Below are 25,383 nucleotides of genomic sequence, written 5' to 3'. Positions count from 1 at the left end.
CTTGCCATTGATATGCAAGACACACAATGAAGTGTGATAACCTCAGAGTTAGTAAACCACTTTTTAATATGGTTCTATTTAGTACAAATAAAATCAAAGGCCTTAATTCCAAGAGGAAATCAGCACCCACAATGCTCAAGTGACTCATCTCTTAAAATAAGCCTGTAAATTGTTACATAGGAGAATCTACAGTGATCCTAAGAAGGAGTCTAGTATTAACGCTGCTACATGAGGGTCTGAATGCCAAAACAAAACTTTTCATACTTTGATGTACGCTTATAGAAAAGAATCTTAATCTTCCTATTGAAAGGCATTGAACTCTTAAACCGGTTCACCTACTCCTAGTCCTTTGTAATCTACTGAAATCTTAAGAAACTATAAACACCCATCAATTGTCTCCTATTCTCAAACATTCAGGATAAGCCTGGTCTGCAATAATGAAAGTGTTCAGTTGAGATAGGATGCACTGCAGCTTCTCCTGTTACAAGAAAAATCCAACAACAGTTTGAGAGACTCAGTCAAGTCAAATTGAGATGGCATTGCACTTTATGTTGGCTCTTGCTTTATTCATTCATTAGTTGTAGAACTACTGCATGATTGCTGAATTTCTGACAGGAGATGAGCATGCTGTCTCCATAGCAGAGTCTATGCAGATTCTTACAAGCAAGATAAAGGTGAAAGAATGGTCAAAAGCATGAAAAAAGTTTACTCTAAATTCCTTCAAGTATCACCCTGAAGTACGAATTCCATTCCAACAACTTAAAGAAGGATTTGATTGAAATCTACTTATTTCTACAGCAAGAAGATCACATGCAAATAAGAAAAGGAATTATGAGAGATTAGTGGAACACGTAGATTAGAAAGAGTTGTGATACAACATAGACAGTATTCCATTAGGAAAAATCCACCTACTGCACATAATCAAAAATCCTTTTATCTGTTATGTATTCTACTTATACCTATTAGCCATAACTAGGGTGACTAGATGTCCCGTTTTTAAAGGGACAGTCCCGTTTTGAGGGACTTTTTCTTATATAGGCGCCTCTTAGCCCCCCCACTCTCGTCCCGTTTTTTCACAGTTGCTATCTGGTAACCTTAATCATAACAATAAATTAACCAACAATTCTTTGATTAGAAGTTAGCATTTTATCCCACAAATACTATATCTACTGCTTATACCAAAAGAACAAATTTTCTCAGAACACTGAAAAGATGGGCATTAAAATTTTAAGCACAGGTTTCCTCTGTCCTTTGTTTCTCAATGAGGGCTGTTTTCTAGTCATTGCAGTTCTAAATGCACCATAAATCTACTTGGAATGGCACACTGGCTTGGCAAGCAGAACAATGGGGACCAGTGTATTTGTGCACCAGATCTTCTCAAGACAAAAGGAGTACTCCCTGGTTGCCCTCTAACAGAGCAGAAAACACAGAAGGAATGTGTGTTCAGCAACCCACACACAGTCTGATCAATGGCTATTTGTGTGTTCTGTTTTGAGAAGGCCTGACATGTATGGTGGTATCCCCAAAAGGAAAATCTGCTCTGACACAAGGAAATTTGAGTCTGTTTGGCAAAAAAAAAAAAGTCAACTATTTTATTTTATTTTTCAATTTTTTAATGCAAACCTGCAATTTTGGATTATACCATCAGACATAGGATTTTCATTAATAAAAAATACGGTAATTAATTTAACAAAAAAGCAGTCAATTTTAACATCGATGGAAATTATCTATAAGCTATTTAATTGTTGTACCGGGTAAATGTTTTGGTGCATTTAAAAAGAAACCAAAACTACATCAATTCAGTGTTGAATTTTTAGTCAATATATCACCATGTTCTGCTGTTTACAATCTTCTCTTAAAATCATCCTAACTTATGCTGTGGGACCTATTTAACAGCTTTAAACAAAGCATGATAGAATACCATGCACTGATTTATTCCTCGTTCTGCTCGTCTCACAGAGAAGTTCACAAAAGAAATGATGAAATGTATAACATGGGCTTTACAATGGGGTTTTAAGACAAGTTTAAAGAGTAGCATATGGAAAAGACAGTACGGGAAAACTGCAACTCTGCCCATTCTGGTTACTTGCTGGAAGAAAGCCCCTGTAACTCTGAAGCTGCTGTGCACTGTGGGTGAGAAACAACACAAATCCACTTCTTACATCTGATTTCACTTTTGTTACTGGACAAGAGGAAGCTTTAGGTTAATTTAATAACTTCTTGTCCCTAGCAGTGAAATGGGAGGCAAAAGGGTACCATATGGTACAAAAAGGGGAAATACGTAAGCAAAAGGAAAAGATTTTAAATGTAATTATGCATGCACTGCAACAAACAAAAGAATTGGAATGTACTTTCATTTTTTGTGAAAATGGTTAAGCAATATTTTCTCCAAAGAAATTAATTTTTAAAAAAGTCCCACTCACCAGAGACTGTTTCTCTCCGTTTTGGGGGAAAAAATCTTAATAAATGAAAGTCTTAATTATATGCATCTCCATTCTCCTTTCCTGCTAAAACCTTGGATTTATCCAGGGAGGGAGAGAGCAATTTCTTTAACTGGGGACAGGATAGAAGGGCAGCACTGCTACCTGACAATGGCAGCTAATAAAATACCCCTTAGCGAGTAATTCAGCTGCAAGGGTTTGCTTTAAAATGTGGAAGATTTCAGGTAAAGCACTGAACAGTGAAGACTGCTCCCTGCAATAACATAGACCTCGAGAACAAGAAATCTCTACAGTGAAAAGAGCAGCAGCAGAATATGTGGTACCCCACAAGTTCCCCCAGGTTATTCCTCTAACCATCCAGGAAAAGTCGATTTCACCATTTTATTTGTGGGGTTTACCATTCATCCAATACAATTCCCTTCCTTATTCATACAGGGTGCTGGTTTTACAGCAGTCAGGGCCAAGTGGGACCAGCATGCATCCAACTTTTCTGTTTGTTTGTTCATCTGTTTTTGTAGGTCTGTCTATCAGGAAGTGGGCCTCACTTTCTCTTGCTTTATGAATGCAGACTATGGTGGTGAAACAGGAGCCACAAAATCCAGCCACATAATTTGTTGTGCAGCCTGCTGTTGCTCCAAGCAAGACATTCGCTTGTATCTTGTGAGCTGTGTATGGGCAAATCTTTCATTTTTCTTTCATTACCCCGGCGTGTACTGTCACTTAATTTTTATGTATGCAATCCTTCCTGACAAATATGATCTGCTGCCTGGTAATTCGTTTGACGTTCATTCTGTTCCTTGCTCTAATTATGGCTTCCATTTCTGACACCGAGGCGGCTGCACTGCCACAGCCAGACAGTACACCTGTCAGACGGGTTGTGGTACTGCCTAATGCCCTTTTATGCCAGTCTGATATTAGGAAATACAAAGAAAGAAAAAAATTAGATGAATATATTTGCATAAGCCCTGTGTTCAATTCATGGGTCAGCAGCCTTAGAAATTATGGTTCAGGGTGGTTGCTAGGGCAACATGACTACAGGAAGTATCAGATACCACAGACTAGGCCTGTATAAAATCATATCTCTCTTATACATGACTACCTTAAATATAAATATATATAAAATATCATTCACACTTACTAAAATGTAAATTTCCAAATGAAAAAACCCTTTGTAAACCAGACTCCTTTTCTTGCTGCTACAAAACTACAAATCTAGCCAATTACATAAAAACAGCTATTACTCCAAATATTATTTTTCTCCAAACAAAATATCTTTTGAACGTAAGAATGTACTTTTTATTTGGAAACAAGCATCACTGTAAACAGCTCTTGTCCCCCTTGGAAACCTGGATTCCTTTACCTTTTCACACTGGTTTTCATTTTGCTTTCAGGATGCTATTTCTTTGGAGGAAGGGCAGGATCCACAGAGAGGAGCTTTAACTCTTACTACATGCACTTTCTGAATTAAGAAAGAGGAGCTCTGATAAAGGTCACAAGCCTGGTTTACATGTTCGGTCAGTTTCCAAGTCCCAATTTATTCTTATTAATATAATAAGCACAGCAGTCAAACTAGATAAAATCAAATTATTGGACATGATCATATTTTTGCCCATTCCTGATGATGTGATTTTAACTTACTCTGATGGGGATTTTTCTCTCTTATTTATGAATACATTCTAGACTGAAATTTGACAGTAAAATAAAACTCTAATATTTTGAGTACATACATTTTAGAAGTACCTTGCTTGCTATTACATCTTTTTATAACAACAAAGGTTCATACGTCTTCTCTGTTTTTCTGTGTGCTTAAAAACCTCACTGGTGTATGTGACACGATTACAAAACAAATGTCGATTCAGTGCAGGTAGGAGCAATTTAAGCTAGAGTCTTCTGCAGAATGTGACAAATGGCACAAAGTGAAATTATATCAACACCTTGTGTAGTCCAAACTGACCATGGGAACTAAAGGTAAAGAACTTAAATAGAGCCACTTGCTCTTTAGTGAGATAAGACTCAAGTATTTTTGAACATGTTAATACAGTATAGAGATATAATTGGCTAGGAAAAGAAAAGAAGCAACCTCTCTTACATGATCACAACTTTTACTTAAAAAGAGGTGACAGAGGTAAAAATGCTCTGGAATAGTAAACACTTTATGTTCTCAAAAACTAAAATCTTATATCAGTATGATGCAAACCATATAGCCATCTAGAGCTTTATAAATAATGCACAGTAACAAAGTTTACATGAAAAATCAAATTTTATATATAGTCCCTTTATATTAAGAAAAACATTCATGCTGTTTACATCTTGCATATGCTAGAAAGGTGTATTATCCAAACAGAGGAACTGTTTGAAAACGTTGAAATCACACCACTCTCATTGGGGAAATAGGGGAATAAACAGAAGTGTGTGATTACCGTGATATTTAAGGATGTTTGTTGGGTAATGAGAACAAGTGTACATTTGTCATAGGTTTTTGAAAATTCCTACTGCATCTCTTACTCTCTGATTTTTAGTAGGGCTGCCTTTTATAACAGGTAATTATAGTTTGCTTTGCTAATTTTATATCCATTTCTATGTTTTTCATCATTCTAATATCTTTGTAATAACACAGTAAATTAATTTTCCACAATTGATATGAAGTATCAGTGTTTGAAATAAGTACTGGATGAGATAAAGCACTTATCGGATACTTGTATATTAACTGTCACATGGTATCCATGCAACAATTTATATTTTAGTGCAGAAGGTATTTCATTAATAATGTACAACAATTAATTATGCTCTAAATTTCCAATTCCCTCTCACTGTGAGGGTAAAAAAAAATATCCTGTATAGAAGTTCTATCTATCTACCTACATAGGTACTGTGGCCCTCATTACTATCTGTCTATCTCAGCACTTTCTAACCCAGTGTCACAAGAACATCTACTAAAGAAATCAGAGAAGTAAGAAAAATACAGTGAAATCCTACAATGGTACTAAATACAACTCTCCCACTTACTATTTCAATGCATTAACGTGAACGGCTATGTGCGTAACACTAGTACACAAATGACATCTGCACTACACTAGGACTTTACTTTCCACTCACCAAGTGTACTGTATGCTGTAAGTGTATGCCACTCTAATTCACAGTAAACTGCTTGGGGCAGAGTCTTCCGTTACAATCTGTACAGCACACCAAACATTGACAGTGCTCAAATAAATTGTGTGGTGTGTCAGTCTAATTAGCTACATATACAGTCATCTACATACAAACATCAGTACACACAAACTAGGTCACCACACACTTTCTGTTAAATAAAATAGTGTGTGTTGTGGATTTCATCTCATCCTAAATCTGGATCAGCTTGGATCCTTTTAGGCTTAGTTTTCATGCCACAGAAGCAAACGTTTAATGCCTTGTTAAAGGAAGTAATTAGAAATGTTTCTGAAATACTTCCAAAGGGAATAGATACTCAAAACCTGGTTTGCTACAGAGGTGAGAGGTTTTAAGTACACCTCTAGCTCGATATAAGGCTGCCTCTGAGAGCCAAAAAATCTTACCGCATTATAGGTGAAACTGTGTTATATTGAACTTGTTTTGATCCGCCAGAGTGCACAGCCCCATCCCCACAAGCACTGTTTTACCGCGCTATATCCGAATTCGTGTTATATCGGGTCACGTCATATCGGGGTAGAGGTGTACTATCAAGTAAAACCTAACTCTCGTAAGTAGAAGATACCACCAGGTATCAATGGCCAATGTTCTCTCTTGAAAACTTACAAAGAGTAGCCTGAAATAACCATAGTGCACTTTGCATCTTGTGCCTTCCACTGACCATGCTGCTGAGCTCAAAGCACTTTAACTCTTTACCTGTTTTTCAAATAATGAGCCTGATGGCAAGAGGGTGAAACCCACTATTGCTATTCCTGTATGAAAAGGGATAAAAATTGTAGTTTCTTCTGCCGCATCTGTGGAACTCTGAACACTCCTCATCTAACCACACACATACACGCACCCGCCCACTCCTTTTCAGGGTTCAATTCCATTTTAAAATATCCAATTAAGGGCTAACATTAGCCACTTAGCTACAAACTAGTGCCCAGAGAACATTAACACAGTAGTTCTGTCAATGATCAATTTAGCCAAACCTTCAATATAGTATCACGTCCAGAGCATGATCAGGATTCTTATTTGTCAAGCAAGCCAGATAACTGAACAGGTCTATTTTCTTAGTCAAGGTAACAGAGCAAGATCCTTTCTTCCCTCTCCTTTTGACTACAAATGCACTGAATCACCAAAATCGGAAAGAAAGAACAATTATCCCTCTCTCACTGAAGCCAATGCTGCTCCATAACTTATCTAACTGGAATAAGAGTAATTGTGGTTGAGCCAGAGAGACTGCAGATTCATGTCTCTGAAAAAACCCAACCAAAAGAGAGTTTGTTGGGCAATTAGCAGAATATTGATTTCGTGTCCTTTATAGAAGCTTGAATATTCAGCACTATAAGCTCTTTGGGGCAGGAAGCAGGTTGTCTTACATATAGTAACTACCTAGCACATTGTAAGCACTGCTGGAAACAACAAACAGTAGTTATACAGACATTACTGCAACTATATGTTAAACTTACAAACCTTATAGTAGTATGCTGTATAAGTATGGATATATATATCCCAACTGCAGTATCAACCCGTGTGGAGATCAGGAGCCTACAGAAAACCTCCCTAAAAAGCAAACTTTGTTCATAAAGTGAATTTTAGGTTGATGAAAGGTGCCAGACTGACAGCCCTGGAGACAGAATGTATATTTATTTCCTAAGAGATACAAAAGAACTGCCATTGCCACACACTGAAATCTTACACTTGCTCTCCTCTACCATTGCCTGACCACTAGACGGTCACAGTGCTGTTAAAATCTGTCCAGTAGATGTATCAAATTAGATACCACACACCCCACTCCCCATTGCTGGGGATGAAGGCTTACAGTGATCTCATTCCTGAAGACAGAAAGGTCAAAAGTACTTCTGTAGATGCCACTAGGAGTATATGAAACAAACCACCAGACAAAGACAGCGGGTCATTTTGAAAGATGTGTAATTGCACAGCAGAAAACTTTAAACCAAGCTGCTGTTGAGCAGGTTCATGGGAAGTGTTTAGAAAACACAACTTCACTTGAAACTCAGCCCAGGTCTAAGAGGTTTACGTTGCTCTGAGCTGTTATGGTGGTTGTTTGAGAAAGCGTCCTTGTTTGGAACTGGTGAATTGCAAGGGTTTCTGTGGAAATGTGCTTTTACACACTTCCCATTCCCAGACAGCAATTGCAATGGCATCTTGGAGAGAGTCAGCTGATCAAATATTACCAAAAGAAGTTGGTGGTGTAACAGTTGATATCAGCACAAAAAAACAAATTAAGGAAAGGGAGAAGGTATCTTGGGTCTCCTTGTTTATTAATCCTCTAAATACAGTGCACCACACACTCAGATGTGCTATTTAGATAAAGAAAGATGCCTATGACAAGCTAGTCACATATCAGAAACCATTATACTTACCACGGTGAACAATGTTGCAGAAAAAAATGTCATGGAGAGTTTTAATTAAAACAATTTAAAAAAACTATTTAAAATTTGCATAAAGAAACTCAATATATATAAACAGCACTTAATACTTGTATCATAGAAAACATGTCAGAGGTACCCGCTGAACCAACCTGCGTCACATTAAGAGGACAGATACCATTTTGTTTGAACTTCACAGTTATACATTGTGTAAAGGTGTTTAATGGCTAGAAATGCCATCTTACCTAAGGAATGTGCTGCAGTGGTTTTAGAACTAAAAAAGCGACCTAATCCAAGATCTCCCAGCTTCACCACTCCTGTGGCTGTTATAAACACATTGGCTGGTTTTATGTCTGCAAGAAGGGACAAGGAGAAGGTCAAAGCCACAAAAGGTTATCTGTTGTAATACTGCAATAGAAACATAGCCTGGAGCCTCTTCTGCACAAAAGAGAGACTCAATCAGAACCATGTTTCTGCACAGCTTTGATAGGCTGAATCTTCTAAGACTTCAAGTTACATAAAAAAACCCCAAGTATACTTCTCCGTGCAGCAGAAATATTAGCAAGGGAAAAGTTGTAGGAAAACAGCATAACAAAAGAGGTAACCTCTCTCACTCAGAGAAATCAAAGAAATATTTAAGTCCAGCTTCCCTTTGGAAATGTCAAATTTACACAGAGAACTATTTATTATGGTTGACTTTCCCCTTATATCAAAGGTTGATCTACATGTCTAAAACTGATCCACATTTTGTGAATGGGACAGTGATTTATATAGAAGTTTTATATTTTTTGTATCAGGCTTAAGATACAAATTTGCAAACCGTATGTTAGCAATACCTTTGTTCTGTTGGAAGAGCTGGTCTTGTTGTTAAATTAGAGGGGGAGCTAGGTTAATTGGATTATATTTTCAGTTCTGACTTCTGTCATAAATGGCCACTCAAGGGCCCAACAAAATTGGTTGCTTAATAGAGGGATGGCCCTCCTAATAAAGGTGGAGCCATGTTATACTCAGTACATTCTGAGGATATGAGAGGGAAGTCACCTAATTAGTATGGGCTTGTACATGCTTCATTCTTCCACTCACTTCCTTTGATTGCCAACTTGCTCACTGAATATCAGTCTCCTGGTAAGTAACAAATGTGTTTGTAAGATACATTAACATGATTTTTTTGTGTCTCTTTCACACTGAAATGCACTGAAATGGATTGGAACTAGCTTGTGAATAGAACATGCAGTTACAAGCATGTAAGTAACATGCCAAGCAAGGGTCCACTTCAGTAGCCTAACTTAATAATTTTCTCATTTTTAAAAATGACTGACTGTTTAAATGTTGATTAACAGGTTTTTAAGGCCAGAAGGAAGCACTGTGATAATTTAAGCTGACCTCCTGCATGACACAGGCCTTAGGATTTTCATACATATAATTCCTGTTTCAAGTCCAATAGCTCTGGTAAACAAGAGCATATCTTTTAGAAAAACATCTAAGCTTGATTTAAAAATTTCAAGTCATGGAGTGATCTTTCCATTCTAAAATACTGAATGTTCATTACATCACCATATATGGATCTGGATATGAGACTGATCCGGAGCCAACAAAAGTCCATGGGGCTCTTTCTATTGACTCCAAAAGGGTTCGGCTCAGGCATTAACACATTGACTCCTGCTGAGACTCTCGTACAATGAAACAAATGTCATAATCTGAATGCAGAATGTTTCGACCACATTGTCTTCAACATCCTAACATCTTATAAAGGAAAAATAATGCAAGCCCCTTGCAGTGCCTCATACCTACATTGAATCAAAGATGGCTTCCAGGGCTAGGACAAGAAGATGCAACACTCTGCCTGCAGAGTTTTGTATGAAGCAACTATTTTGGGGAAACTCAAAGAAATCATAAGGCAATGGTGTGCTAGCACAATGCATTTTTAATCTGAAATATCTGACGGGTGACTGTTCAAGTCCAACATTTGAGGCAAAGATCATCCTAAACTGGAACACAGGTTCTAATCAGGGAGAGGGTGGGAACTTTGGGGGGGGGGGGGGGGGGGTTATGTTTTTAAGGATGTCTCAGACAGCCTTCCCTCATCTCCCCTTCCACCCTTACAAAAAAAAAATTGCACAGTTTAGCTTTACACAAGTCTAACAACCTAAAAGCAAAGCAGGAAAGCTCTGAATTGCCTTCACTTCATTCTAACCCTTCCCTCATCTTTGTAATGAAGATGAACTGCAAAATGTCAATGGGAAAAAGGGAGAGGGCTCTCTTCAGAAAAACAACTAAAAACTTGGAATATAATGTAGCTAGCCCACCCAGCAGAGTATGCATCTCATTCACAAAGCAGAGCTCTCACTCTGCCCAACACATCCTGCCCGACAGGCCATCACAGAGGGCTTTATACAGAATATTTTTTCCGCTTATAAGACAAAGTAAGTGAAGCTCAGTTTCCCCAAGCTAAACCCCAAGTCATGGTGTGCACTAGTGAATCCTCTTTCCCCCTGAATTATAGTAGACTTGTGTACATGACAGACTACTATCATTTATTGTAGTCTAAATCAAGCATACTTGGAAGGCTGCAAGAGGTGACTATGTAGGAGTGGAATTCTAGTTCTCTCTTGCTGGTGAATTGAGTGACGCATTTGCCACTAGTAAAGGGAATGGAATTAATGAGCAGCAGAGACTGCTATTTGCTCCTTTGTGGTGCATTTGCACTTCCTGGGTCAAGTCCTTCACAAAACATTTCATTTGTACTATAAGGGGAAAAGTAATTTTTGGACAGAGCCCAAAGTGATGAAAAGTTCTAGAATAAGAGCTAGAAAAATAATTAATGAACATTGAGAATGGGGTATAAAAAAGTTTGAAACGTATTTATATTAATATTCCCAAATCCGCTTATGAGACAGAAAAACTCCCCTGAACGCTTTTTAAAGTCGTACTAAATATAATTAAGACTATTTCTTAGCGGTCACTACATCCACTAGTCTCAGCATTTTACTTCTGACACGTTTGTAATGGCACATTTGACACTTCTAGTTAATATCAGCGTCTGGAATAGAAAGCAGCTCATCTTCATAATACTATACTCACTTCGGACTGAATCCTCTAACAATGAGGCAAAAGACACGAGGAAAAATTCATTTTGCAAGCACCAGTCTCTCTCTAAACATGCATTGGCTGAACATCAGCATAATTGTTTTTGAATGTGGGCACTTACTAATTGGAACATTATATTATTATTCAGTGAAAAGAGACTGAATTAATGTTACCTCTGTGCATTACCCTGCGGGAGTGCATGTGTTCGACTGCACTGCATAACTGCACAAAATATTTCCACACCGTCCTTTCCGGGATTAACCGTTTCTGCTTTTTAAAATACTGTGGAAGGAAATAAATAAAAGATCAATGAAGAAGCAACATAACTATCTGACTCATGGACTAATGTTAGTCAGTTGTCAACTGCTCATGTCCACCAGATCAACAGCGGCATGGTTCATCTTCTGATTAGCATTTAACTCCTTCTGTGTGTATGTAAACTTCAATACAATTCACTAATTAACAACCACTATGAAAAATATGCTTAAATAGGTTTGACATTTTTGAATGGACACCAATTATAATTAGCATTAATCTCCTTAATTACCTTGCAAAACATATTTAATGCCTCAAAACAACAAATGTCTGTGGAGTATTCTGCCTTAAATAACAAAGGAATTTTTTTTAAAACCAACATCTTGTAGATGTTCAATCAATAATGTACAGTCTATTAACAAAGAAAATAAATATCTCCATTTTCTTCCCCCGGCTTCCCAAAACTACCATGGAATCAACTGGGTATCCCCAATTCTGATGTAATAATATAACCCTAAGAGTTCACATGTAAACATAACCTTTGGGAAAGCCAAACTGTCTCAAAGCAAAAATAAAAACAGATTACAGGGAAGCAAAATTGGAGATTGTAAGATCTTTGGGACAAAGACTGTCCTATCACGGCTTTGTACAGCACATAGTACAATGGAGTCCCAATCCTTTGGGCCTCTGAGCATTGTTAGAACACACACAAATTAATAATCATAATCACCACTACCACATACCACAGCCATAAACTGTCTGTACTTCTCTGGAGAAGTTTCACGTGCTATTCCCCAAGATGTAAATAAAGCAAGGCACTGAGTTATCACCAGTATAATCCAGGGGAGACACTGCTGAAACATCCTCACTAACCACGCATCTCACCCTCTACATCTTTTCTCAAAACTCACTGCTTTGGATTACCTTCCCACTGCTGGCCAGTACTTGACTCTCTTTAGTGACCTTCACTCCAGACACTAAACCAATTCTTTATTTATACATTTACAGTTACAGAACCAATAAGATGCATATAAATCCCAGTTGTTTAATGTTTATTATTGTCATCCTTTGCCATGTAAGGTATAATTATAGAATATAGTGATCTCCTCTGGACAGGCACCTGTGATTTTTTTGATAAGGTATTGTGCACCCTTATGATGCTCTACCATTATATTTGTTTTACACCATACAACTACGAATTTTCACTAAAAATCTTAAGAGGAATAAAGGTGCTAGATTGGTTGCAAGATGCCGATCTTGTATTTGTCCCTCTTGATACAGACAGCTGATGCCTGTTGTGACATTCAGCATTTTATATGAAAGTTATCTGAATCAAATAATGGCAAACATTTATCTTGCAGATCAGCTGTGAAAAGGTGTAACTGTGCAATTCACCAAAAGGCAAATCTGACAGCTTGCAGCAGTTTGAAACCAAAACCTAAGAGCGGAGTGCAGCAGAACAGCAGAGGATGATGGATAAAGTGTTATTTACACCATAATATTAGCTTAATTCTCATTAAAGTATTTAAGTGAAGATATGTTAGACCACAAGTGGCAATTTTCTAAATGTCATGTCCAATAAGATTTGCCTGACATTTACCAGAAAGCCAAAATTCTCCAGTGGGTTATACAGCAACACTCTGTTACATCAGCTTTATAACAGCTCATAAATAATGCAGGCGACAGGGACATGACAAAGACAGTCCCTGTTTTTATCACTCTCACACCTTCAGAGTGTTGTTATTGCTGTTCCTACCGCCTCCCTGAAGCATAAGACTAACATACGTCTAAACAGGAGGGATTGGGGGGGAGAGAGGAAGGGGGATCAAAGAACTTTATCCATTAATATTTGGATTCTATTTAAGCACTACAAAATTCAGTTCCTTTTGTTTCAGTACAGGGACCTGGTTCAGTATAATATTCTGGCCTGAGGTTTTTCTCAACAAGATCACTAAGCAGAGCTGGTTCTAGCTTTTTGCTATCCCATGAAAGAGACAACCAGAGTTCTTCACCTAGTCTATGATGGGGCAGGCTGGTAATCATGACGATCCTAATGCCAACTACACTATCATGTAAATAGACTCCTCCATTTTTCATCCTTGTTTGCATTTAATTTTTGCATACATCAAAATTCTATCTACAAGTCTGTCACCAATGAAAACACACTATTTGTATCATGACGAGGCGGGGTGGGAATCAATGCCCCTTTCCTTTTACAATTATTTTGGGAAACAGGCAAGTCCATAAAGTATTTACTAGTTATAGCATCACAGTCTTGTCCAAATTATCAAACTAAGGGCAGATCTGCACTTCCGCTTAAGTCGATGTAACTTACCATCACTCAGAGGTGTGAAAAAGACTCCCTCTTGAGCAACGCAAATCACATAGACCTAAGCACTGGCCACATCAGTGCAACGTCAGCAGAAGATGCCCTCCTACTAACATAGCTTCTGCCTCTCATGGTAGTGGAGTAATTATGCCAACAGGAGAGCGCTCTCCTGTCAGCACAGAGTGTCTTCACCAGACTCGCTACAGCGGCGCAGCTGCATTGGGGCAACTGTGCCAATGTAGCGCTTCTAGTGTAGACCTGCCCTTAGAATCACCAAAATTAATTTTTAGAGAAAGACAACCAACTGGAAGTAAAAAATATTAAAAGCTGAAATTATCAATCCTGAACGGTACATTTGTGTTTATTACATTTATGAAAAGCTCATTTAAGCCAAAGTGTGAAATTTCTTCATCAAATACAATAATATTTTTAAATTGTGTAAGCACTACTTTTTTCAACTAAGCAAACTCCACTCAAAGATTTACACAGCAGCATGGTCACTACCCCAAACACTTGCTTTCAGAATGGTTCTTTTCTTTCCTCAAATCTTTAAATGCAAGTACTGAAAAGCCGCTGATAAACCTTGACGTTTTCTGGGGTCTCTTGGGAGAAGGAGCAACATGCAGTAAACAGCAACAAGGGCAATGTTAAAAGTATATGCAAGATAAAACAATAATCATGAGCTCCCCTCAAGGGCCTGACTTCCTCCCTGCTCTCTGGAGGTTAGCATATTCAGGAAGTAATATCTCCCTTAGCACAGGTCATTGCATTAAACCGTCTTCAGGATTAGAGGTACTCTAGCTGCTAGCATTACCATCCACATATACTTTGAGTCACCATCAGCGAATTCAGGTTTATAGATATTAACTGTTTGGAGATAAAAGCAATGACTGAAAACTTTAGGCCGTCCCCCCAGAACTCTCTACCATAGGTCTATTTCCAGCTCCCACTCCCCTTGATGAAGCAAATCCTTCTCTGAAATGGAGATTTTCACTGACACTGTAAATGTAGCCACTAACTATGGGCTAAATGGCTAACTTGTTTGACAGCCTTTGGCCTGGTGCCTCATAGCTGAGCTGACAGAGAAAACAAATCTGTTAATCAGGTATTCTAGCTGTGACAACAAGGAGGGAGGTGAACTTTCCAAAATGTTCATTTATGATAATTACAGAATAATGATGGTAAAAACAGGTAAAATATGGAGAGAAGGTTAAGAGTGCTAACAAAGATGATATACCACATCTGTTCTCACAGGGGATGTATGTCTAAAGATTAACATGTCAAAGAAAATACAAAAGCAGGTGATAACAGCTTAACTAAAGCTGGTTCCAACAATACAAGTATTCCTAAGAGCTACATCAGAGAAAAGAAAGCACTTGAAAATTTTCTCAATCCTAAATCCCTGTTGTGAAGGAAGGTCAATATACTTTTTGAAATGTCTTAAATGTAGCAGACAAGCTATGTGGCTAGTTACCCTACAATAATTAAACGTGCCTATCCATTACAGACAGGGTAAACCAGCTTTGCAATATTATACATACCCACTTGCTATGAGTGAATACTGTTTTTTGACAAAACATTTGTTCTTTTTTCATTATCTACCCTCATGGTAAAGGGTAGGTTTTTTGAATGGGCTAGTAAATTTTTAAGTAAGTTTTGCAAGGCTTGCATGTCCTAGGGCAGAATCCAGGTTGTCATAAACAGATAGCTAAGGGTTAATGTTCTTTTACCTGTAAAGGGTTAACACAGGGAACCAAACACCTGACCAGAGGACCAATCAGGAAACAAGACTTTTTCAAATCTGGGTGGAGGGAAGTTTTGGGTGTGAGTCCTTTGTTCTTGGTCTGTTCTTTTCTCGGCTCTGAGAGTGACCACAGGAATCTCCAGACTTCCTAATCTTTTGTTTCCAAGTTGTAAGTACAAGGATAGTAAGACAATAGGTTTATATTGGTTTTTTTTTTTGGTATTTACATGTGTGTAGTTGCTGGAGTGTATTCTTTTTGGATAAGGCTGTTTATTCATTTTCTTTAAGCAATTGACCCTGTATATTGTCATCTTAATACAGAGACCATTTCATGTCCTTTTTCTTTCTTTTTATATAAAGCTTTCTTTTTAAGACCTGTTGGAGTTTTTCTTTAGTGGGGACTCCAGGGAATTGAGTCTGCAGCTCACCAGGGAATTGGTGGGATGAAGAAGTCAGGGGGAAAATCTCTTTGTGTTAGATTTACTAAGCCTGACTTTGAATACCCTCTGGGTGAGGGGGGAGAGACGTTAGATCTCTCGGTGCTTGTGTTTCAAGGACTTGAAACAGGGAGGGTGGAATCCCTTTGTTTAGATTCACGGAGCTTGCTTCTGTATATCTCTCCAGGAACCCAGGCAGGGAACACCTGGAGGGGAGGAGGGGGAAGGGAAATGGTTTATTCCCCTTTGTTGTGAGACTCAAGGCATCTGAGTCTTGGGGTCCCCCAGGGAAGGTTTTGGGGAGACCACAGTGAGCTAGGCACATAATTCCTGGTTGATGGCAGCAATTACCAGGTCCAAGCTGGTAACTAAGCTTGGAGGTTTTCATGCTAACACCCATATTTTGGACGCTAAGGTCCAGATCTGGGAAGAAATGTTATGACACAGGTCCACACTGATGTTGCTTAGAATTAGAATGGATGAGGAAATAGATCTGCAATGCTACTGTGTAGAGAACCCAGTTCATGTAGGGCATTCAATATTCCTAAATTCCCGGGGGAGAGGGCAAGCTCACCTTCCTTCATAAAACAACTATGGAAACAAAAGTCAGAGAGAGGTAGCTCAGGAAGGGGAAAAGGAGCAAAAGCTCAACACGCTGAGGAAAAGAACACGAAAAAAGCAGAGAGAGACAGTTAAAGAGAAAGCTGATTTGAGAGAAGTGGGAAAAAAAAACCCTTAAGAATATTCAAGATCCTGGGACTAGAATAAACTATAACAAGAATGCAGAAAAGAGCAAACAAGCACTAATGGAGGAGTAAGATTCATAGCCTAATGAAATTCTTGTAAGTTCAAAACGTACCTGTGCCTTCCCCAGTAGGGCACCAATGCAATGCAATACAGATTGGGATAGGAAGAGAAATGCAGGATAAGACAGGCTGGGGGATTCTACCAATCAGAAGCAGCCAAAGATTATAAACATTCTCAGAAGAAAGATGTCTATTCAAAAAGATCACAAGGGGTGACAGTAAGTGCAGGACAAACTTCAGACACACTAAAAGAACCTATACACTCTTAACCAGTTCTTGTATTCCATGCTCTAATTAAAAGCCCAAAGACAATAATGGGGTAAACATGGTAAATGGCTGATGAACTAATATGTTAGATCCCTGTGAAAAACTGAGTGGGATCATGGGACTCTGTATAAAACTTCCAACCAGGAAGCCTTTAGGGAAATGTGTCTAATCCCAAAAGAAATTTCCCCTCTTAAAAATCTTTTTTCCCCTCTTGCCAAAACACACCAGGTTCACCTCTCCTCCTCCTTCCCTTTCTTTTTGTTCTATGTGCACAGAGGTAGAGAGAGAAGGACGGTTACATCAAATATGCTAGCTTTGTATTTTGTTCCACAGCCAGTAAAGGCTGGAGATAATTCTGGGATGTTCCAAGAGTAAATTCTGAAGATGTGCACTAGACTCAGAGAAAGCACCATCTCCCATGCTCGCAAAGTACATAACATAAAGGGAAGGAAGGCTCTGGTAATATTGCAGACTGGAACGACATGTATCCTGACTTCCTTTTTTTTTTTTTTCTTTGTGTGCTCTCCATAATAAGTCCCTGAAGTTACATCAGCTAGAATACAAATTACAAACATCATCAGTCCTCATGCTCCTAATTTAAAAAATCAAAAAGCATGAGAACTGTCCGGATCCCGTTCTCACTTTCCTTTCTATCGTATTTTCATTTTACTTATTTAAGGAATTATCAAATGAACAAATCACATTTCAAGTTTCCAAAAGATTTTCAGGCTTAAAATGATTCCTCACATTTTTTAATCGAAATTGGAAATCACTTTTACTTATTTTCTAAAATTCTAGTGAACATCCATTCCAACACCAGTCATTCACAATGCTTTTTTTTTTAATAGAGTTTTTCTATATTTCCTGCTATTATGTCATTTTGTAGGGTTTATTCTTTGGTTTGTTTTTGTTTTCAATCTGTCCCCTGAACTTCCAGAATAAATGTGACACTCCTATTTTGCCTCAAGAATTGGTGTGTCCTTACCTTAATCATCTGAGAGAGATCACCTGCATCTGCCAGTTCCAGGACAATGTTCAGTTCATTGTCTTCAATAAAAGAATCCAAATACTTAATTATATTGGGGTGGTTCAGTTGCTGCAGAGAGAGAGAGAGAGAGAGAGAGAGAGAGAGAGAAAGAGAGATGGTGCGCAAAGTGAATGTACATTACATGGAAGGTATTTCAGTAATAATGACTCAAAATATACTGCCCATCAGTGTTCATTCCCGTAATTGTTCCACAGCAGTGTCCTTAACAAAAGACAAGGCTATGGCATTTGCTGTGTGTCCATATACACACAAGGATGTGTGGTGAAACGCAATTCAGATTATATCTCACATGCGTACTAGGCAAAAGAGAAAACCAAGCAGTCTTTTGTAAGGAGCAATTAGTTCCATACTTAAGTCAAATGGTCTATTCTGTTGTATGTTCAGATAATCAGGGTTTAAAATCATGATCTTGGGAGAAACTTGGTCTGAGCTACACTTAGTAGGATTTCATTTTCTTTTTAAATTAATATCAAGCCCCACTACACTACTAAGATCTCTGCTGTAGTAGAGCTTCAAGTCCCCGCTACGATCAGTGTACCATCTTGCTAGGTGCTTTACAAACATATAGGCAGACATTGTCCCTGCCACCAAAAAATACGAAGGGCAGAGGAAGGTCTACAACGGGGGTAGTCAACAGGTGGATCGCAGGCCACATCCAGATCGCCAGACACTTTTGAATGGACCCCAAAATCTTTTTATTTACTTATTATTGGTTTTTTATTTATTTATTCATTTATTTTCTCTGGAGTCTTGACCTTGACCAAAAATTTGGACCTTGCCAAAAAATAACTGACTACCCTGGACTACACCATACTGCTCACTAGTTCTGGCTTTTTCTTGTAAAGCTGTGATTATGGCTAAATCTTGATAAATTTAAAAAACAAAATTTGAACAATGCCTCTGCATGTCTGCATTTAATCCTAGCTTTTTTCTGTTGATTTATAATTAACACTAGAACATGGAAACTCTTGCCTTTTTCTAATGTGTGTTATATTTTACCATGCCCTTCCCTTTTTCTATTTGTTAAAAAATATTTTTAATCCTTGCCTATTATTTTATCGTATTTAACCCATAGCATTATTTTGAAAATTTTAACTCTTACCATTTTCAAAATATATGCAATCCTAGTCTTTTCATTTATTTACAAATTATTTACATATTTATGCTTCTTTAGTAACTCTTGCCATTTTAAAAGTATACATCTAATCCCAGTTTTATCTATTAATATTAAAAAAAATTAAGTCTTCCCTTTTTAATTTAACCCTAGGCTTTTACTATGTTTGTATTTACTCAGAGCCTTTTCTATTTAATAAGTATTAAAAACAATTTTTTAAGGTACAGCTCTTTTACAGAAGAGACAGTAAAACAACTGCAGATTTAAACAATTATTATTTAGTTCATGGGGGCAAAAAGAGCAACTTGGATCCCATTTCAGACCTTTTTGCCTATACAGGATATTGAATAAACCTAGCGAAATATTAATTTTGCCACAATTAGTTAAAGGTTTGCTATGATCACTACAGATGAAGGCGCTGACCCTACAAACACTTGTGCAGGTGCCCACCTTTATCCATGTGAGCACTACCACTGACTTGAGTGATGCCAATTACCATTAACAACATTTCAGGTTAAATGTGCGGCTAGATGGAGCTACTACGTGAACCACTTGTCCTGTAGCATTAATGCGTTCACTGCCAACACCATGTTCCTTTAAAGGTACAGCATGTGAGAAAGTGGGCTCCTTCAGAAATCATTTCTGCCCTACATGTTTTACAAAAATCTGCATCTTCTGGGATGCAAAGATGGAATCAGTATCAGAAAAAGCTGGCTCTATGAAATTCTTGCATACCTGACACTGAACATTATTATGTAGACAATTCTGCAGGAGAGGCTCCTTACTAACAAAATACCTGTCAAAAGTAGCTCTTCAATGGAAGGAAAGATAACAAGCTTTGAAAAGCCAAGTGTGCACTGGAAATGTGTGGATTCCAGGCTTTCCAAACAATTTTGATACTGTACCCTAAGTTATGGGAAAACTTCTCCAAAAACTTTCTGAGAACTGATACCTGAGATGCATCCATCTAGGATGAAAGGAATATAGAATCCCAATGCATGCGTCTGGAAATATAGGAAGCATCATTATCATTTCTGTCTAATCCTAAAGAACACTGGTAGGTGACACTGCTTCCAAAAGACAACAAAATCTAGTTTCCATATGACCCCAGCCCTGTTAATCAGGCCCAGCACAAGGAAGCCACTATACTGTTCCATGCGCAGTATTATTCATGAGGAAGTGTAAATTACCTGAAAGACTGATTCTGCTGAGTTTCATCTGGAAATTATTCTTTAAATACAGTTAATCCTGCTTTAGCATGGGGGGCTAGATTAGATGACTTCCTGAGGTCCCTTCCAGCCCTACATTTACATGATTCTACTTACTGTTCCCTAAATATCTTGAAAGAATATCACTTGCCTGTATTCCATTTTTATTGCAGGACAACAATGAATTTCAGGGGTATTCCCATTATTTACCACCTTATGGTAGACAAGCTCACCATCTATTCTGTGTAGGTGTGCGCTTTGGCGTTTTCTGGGTTTTTTTGGTTATAACTGTTAATCCAGATTTCACTTATTTAAATAGCTTTTGTTTTTTATAAAGTGCAGCATGAGAGGACTTGTACACTAATATATACTATAATATTTTTCTCTTGTTTTCTGGTCTTGTTATGCATTATTTCCATGACTAAATGAAGAAACAAAACATATTAAAATTTGTTTTAATATTTTAATGTCTGATTCTCCTAATAAAACTGACCACTATAATCACTTGGAACGTACTGCATGTATCTTGATTTCTGTAGTCTCTCTCTTTGCCTCTTTCTGAATTGCATTTTGTAAGCCTAAAGTCCAATAAAAATAAATTTAAAAAATAAAAAATGGGCATTTTATCCAGCAGACAGTAGTGACTCCTCATGGGCTACTGAGCCGACAGAAACACTGTTATATCCCACCATGTTAATCACTCTGCTCTGCATGCACATTAGGTGATAGATTCTCCTTTGCAATGCCTGGACACTAACTCACATTAGTGTTAATGGGATTCATGTGTAGGCATCAAGAGAAGAATATTCCCACAAGGCTGAACTTAAAAAAAAACAACAGTCAAGACATTTCAACTGAATATTTTAAAAAACGTCTTCCTTCAGGTGTGCTGATCTACTGCCCTTCCAGCCGAAGGGGTTCAGATGTTCCCTGCAGACACTGCTCTCCACCAATACTGGTGTTAGGTGCATCCTCTGCAGACTTCCCAGGACCTGCCAGGCTTGCCTGTGAACTTGCCTCCCAGTAGTGTCTGATGGCTCAGCAAACTCGGCACATGAACTCTCTTCAAGCAACCCATGTCCTAAGTCTTTTGATTAATACCTTACAACTTTTTTTTTTTAAAAAACATGTCCATGTTGAGATTAACTTCTACCCTTGTGGGTGGATCTCCCATGATTCCCCCTTTTCACCTCTGTTACCAGCAGCAGGAGCTGAATACCAACCCCTCTAGAATCTGTTAAAGCTGTTCCCATAGAGCTAACCAGAAAAGTTCCCTACTCCACCACCCAGCACGTCAGACCAGACTGGCCACCAACACATGGAAATTGTACAGAGGGATTTGTTTTTGTTTTTTTAAATCTTGACACCTTATTCCCCACACCTGTGAACCCCACCATCCCAGAACATCCGCTGAAGTCACACTGGTTTTATAAGAGACTTGACTGAAGCGAAGATCCTGCCCTCCTCTCCACCCCCCGTACTCCCAACACTTGTGCATGCACGTGGCAGGGAAGCAATGCGGGAGGTTACTTGACATTTCTAATCTTTTGACAGAAGGAAACTGCATAACCTTAATTCTCACCAATCTCTAAATGCACAAACAGCACAAAATGCCCTAGCTCAGGTTATTGACATTTTCTCATTTCTTTAATGCAACCTAAAAGTTTGATGGCAGTTAATGCCTGATGTGTATGCACAGCAACGCTGTCAGCAAGAGGCATGCAGAAGAGCAAGTCATCTCCAAATGAGCGAGCACGGTGGCTCCCTGCTGCTGATTACAACCATATTACTGAGCTGTTTTACCTCTCTCTTTTTGATGGGGTATTATTATTATTATTATTATTATTATTTTGCTGTTCCAGTGAAGTTTTTATTACCTCCCAAATGCGAAAGTTTTTCCAAGTAATCTACTAAGCACAAAACAACATTTATTTCTGTAGCCATACAGGAATTTTGGATCAAAAGAAAGCAGAGGCAAAGCATCATTTTGACACAGATTCCCTACAGCAAGCCTGTCCAATTCCTTCAACAACAAAAAATGTATGGAATCTAACTTGGTATATTAAAAATTGGGTAAATTGTTTTAATCTGCAGTTTACACAGAAATTATTCTAGACTTTGGAGTGAGGCAGTAACTTAGCATACAACAGTAGATATAATGGGACAAAATTCACAAATATAAGTATCCAAGCTGATTATTTGGCTAAGCTCCAGATAAAACATTACAGTTAGACATTTACTGTATTAACAGACCCACTAGTAGTACACTGTCTTGATTCGGACTTAGCACATGTTTAAGTAGTTTGCTGAATCCACTACCTTAGACACTTTAATCTTTTTATTTAAGATAAAAGGAACAATTGCCTTTTTCAAAACTAATATAATAGTTAAAAGATAGAATTTATTCATTTTCACACAATATTGTTATATTGGGAGCTGGAGTGTTCACATGGATATTGTGTGTTAAGTTACTCATTTACAAAATAGTATTGACTTTGTTGAAATGTATTGCACACTAATCTAATGAAAACAATTATGCCCAGTTTTTGTTAAAAATGGAAAAAAGTTTAAAAGAAAAAATTCCAGAGAAATTCTTTATGTCATGCCAAGGGAGATCACATGTCTTCTGCAACACAAACTGGAGTCACACTGTTAAAACCCTACTCCTCTCACAGAACATGGACGTGCTCTGCCTAATGTCTTATGCAGAGAAACATCTATTACACTGTCCTCAAATTGTACTGCAAAGCACAATAGACCTATGTCAAGTTTTGAAATATGAAATACTACTTTTTCTAAAAACCACCTCTATGCCTCTGTAAAATGGCCTTCAGTTATTTATATGTAGCTGTAAGAATAGCCAGCATGGGAGCTATCAATTAAGAGATGAGTTGCAAATATTGATTTGACGAGTTATTAGCTTTACAGTACTGAGTGAGATGCATTCCAGTTGCTGATACTGACAGACGTACTGAAGCTGGCCTCTTAAAATCCTCCCTAGTCTTTAAACAAAACCTTGAACAACTCTACCTCACAGCCTTTTGGGAATATAACTTGCCTCTGCATCAAATTATCAAAAAATGCTGACCTGTACAATGTCATTAAAAACTGCTTCTCAAGTAGACATTTAGAACTTTGATTACTCTTAGTTGTGATTTGTTCAATTTCTCAGAAGCTGACTTATATACATCGTGGGTAAAATTCATCATTTTGTTTGATCTTTCATTTGAAAACTAATATACATTTGAAAGAAGTGGCCTATCGGCAGTATCAACTAATATATCCCTTGTGCATTTGCAATACAGTATGATTTATCAAACTGATTTTTTAAACCATACTTTGAGCTCCAGCTTATTTGATGGGGCTATGTAAGTATTCCATCAGCAACGACTGTTCACAGCACAGCACGATTATTCTTTACTGCATTTTTCTACCAGGAATTTATACTGTCAAGACAGGATGAGAGACTTATGACAGTAATGCTTAAAACTCCTCAATTCACAGTCATTTTATGTAGCAAATAACTAAAAAACACAACTTGAAGTATGTTGCCATAGGGCAACAAATAAGGATCAAAATGCAAAAACCTTGGGAGGCTACAGCATCTCCTGAAAAGGAAAAGGAAAAAAGAATTTTAAAAGAAGTTTCCTGCATTACTAAGGCTGTGATTTTTTAAATGAAAGAATTTTAAGTTTCTTATTATTTGTCACCACTTATTCAATTTGTGTATGTTCCGCATTTCATTCAGATAGGAGACTGATCATCAAATATCCACCTTCACTTTTTTCTAGTCAGTTTCACTTCCTGTTTCTCATACACAAATACAATGCTGACATGATTGAGTTGCAAACGTTGATGGAGAATGGTTGATGTTAAAGAAAAAAAACAGATTTAATTTGAAATATTTATAATACTTTTCAAAAATATATTCACTGAGCCCTATCAGTACATTTGCACGTAAGCAGAGTATACCTACCCATTGTTCCTACAAGTTTAAATGTAAAATGGACAGAAAAATCAATTCAGATACAAAATATCAATTGAACTAGATTAATTTCCAACCTTAAAATGGTACAGATTTTATTTTTTGAGTAAAAAATTTTTAAAAAATCAACTGCTACATTTTAGGCTTACATGAGTGGGCAACCCGTCTACAACAGAGATTTCAACCCACTGATTTTCATCAGAAAAATCTCATTCCTAGCTGTCTTGGAGTGAGTAAAGACATATATTAATTTATCCTGGCAGGATTACTAAAACTTCAGAAATACTTAACGTAAAATTTAACATTACGCTAAAAAAAATAAGAACCTGGAAAAATGATGCAGTTAAAGTTTTCCATAAAGATAAGTGACGTTAGCATAAGTTGCTATGGATTCCAAGTTAAAATGGCTTTTTCTTCATAAAAATATGTATCTTGGGTAATGTATGCACCTGTGGAATATGATTTGGTAATATTTTCAAATAAATCAATTCAATTTAAAAAAAACAAAATATGAACTAGTAATGAATCTAGTCTACTTGTATAACCAGAGCCAATTTACTACTGGGATGAAGTCTTAGTTATGGAAGAAGAATCATAAACTAAGTCTCTGTGCCCTATGATTTACAAAAGTGGCACATTTGCTGCTTTTTGGAAGATAGCTATCACGTTTTTCAGGACACACCATGACTTCCTTGATCTTGAACCTGCAAAGCTGACCAACAAACATGCCGGCTGAGCTACAGCCTGATCCAACTCCCATTGAGCTCAAAGGCCCTCAGTTCTGCCAGTTGAGGCTATGTAGAGCAAGAGATACTTGGGAGAACAAGAAGAGTGAAAGAGCTAAGAATGGAGGAAATATGTAGAGATATATATGTAATTATTTTTAAAACAATAGAGTGGATGGGGAAGTGCTAATTATCCCACTATATCATACCATCTCTTACTACTCTTTTCACAACCCAGACAGTACAGTATTCACAGCTTGACATCTGGCTCTTTGGTGAGTTTTACACAGGAAGATTTGGAGTTGCCTCTGGTCATCTCATACCGTTAGGATGATAATTGACTGTCTATGAGCCCTTGTCATCTTGGATATTTTATTTTTCACTCACCTTTGAT

At 37.6% G+C, this 25,383-nt stretch overlaps 1 protein-coding gene across 2 annotated transcripts in view; it reads right to left on the bottom strand.

The window, feature by feature from the left end:
* The window catches only part of NEK6 (NIMA related kinase 6), a 116,390-nt gene that overhangs the window by 24,585 nt on the left and 66,422 nt on the right, over positions 1-25,383 (bottom strand). For both annotated transcript variants that reach the window (XM_030535617.1, XM_030535618.1), the window contains exons 6-8: positions 17,895-18,005; positions 11,245-11,353; positions 8,230-8,337 (exon numbers count right to left, since the gene is read on the bottom strand). In XM_030535617.1, coding sequence (XP_030391477.1) covers positions 8,230-8,337; positions 11,245-11,353; positions 17,895-18,005 — 328 coding nt within the window. The remainder of the gene's footprint in view (positions 1-8,229; positions 8,338-11,244; positions 11,354-17,894; positions 18,006-25,383) is intronic.

Source organism: Gopherus evgoodei, chromosome 16 (genome assembly GCF_007399415.2).
Source record: "Gopherus evgoodei ecotype Sinaloan lineage chromosome 16, rGopEvg1_v1.p, whole genome shotgun sequence".
Classification (NCBI taxonomy): Eukaryota; Metazoa; Chordata; order Testudines; family Testudinidae; genus Gopherus; species Gopherus evgoodei.
This window is presented reverse-complemented; position numbering and strand designations above follow the sequence as displayed.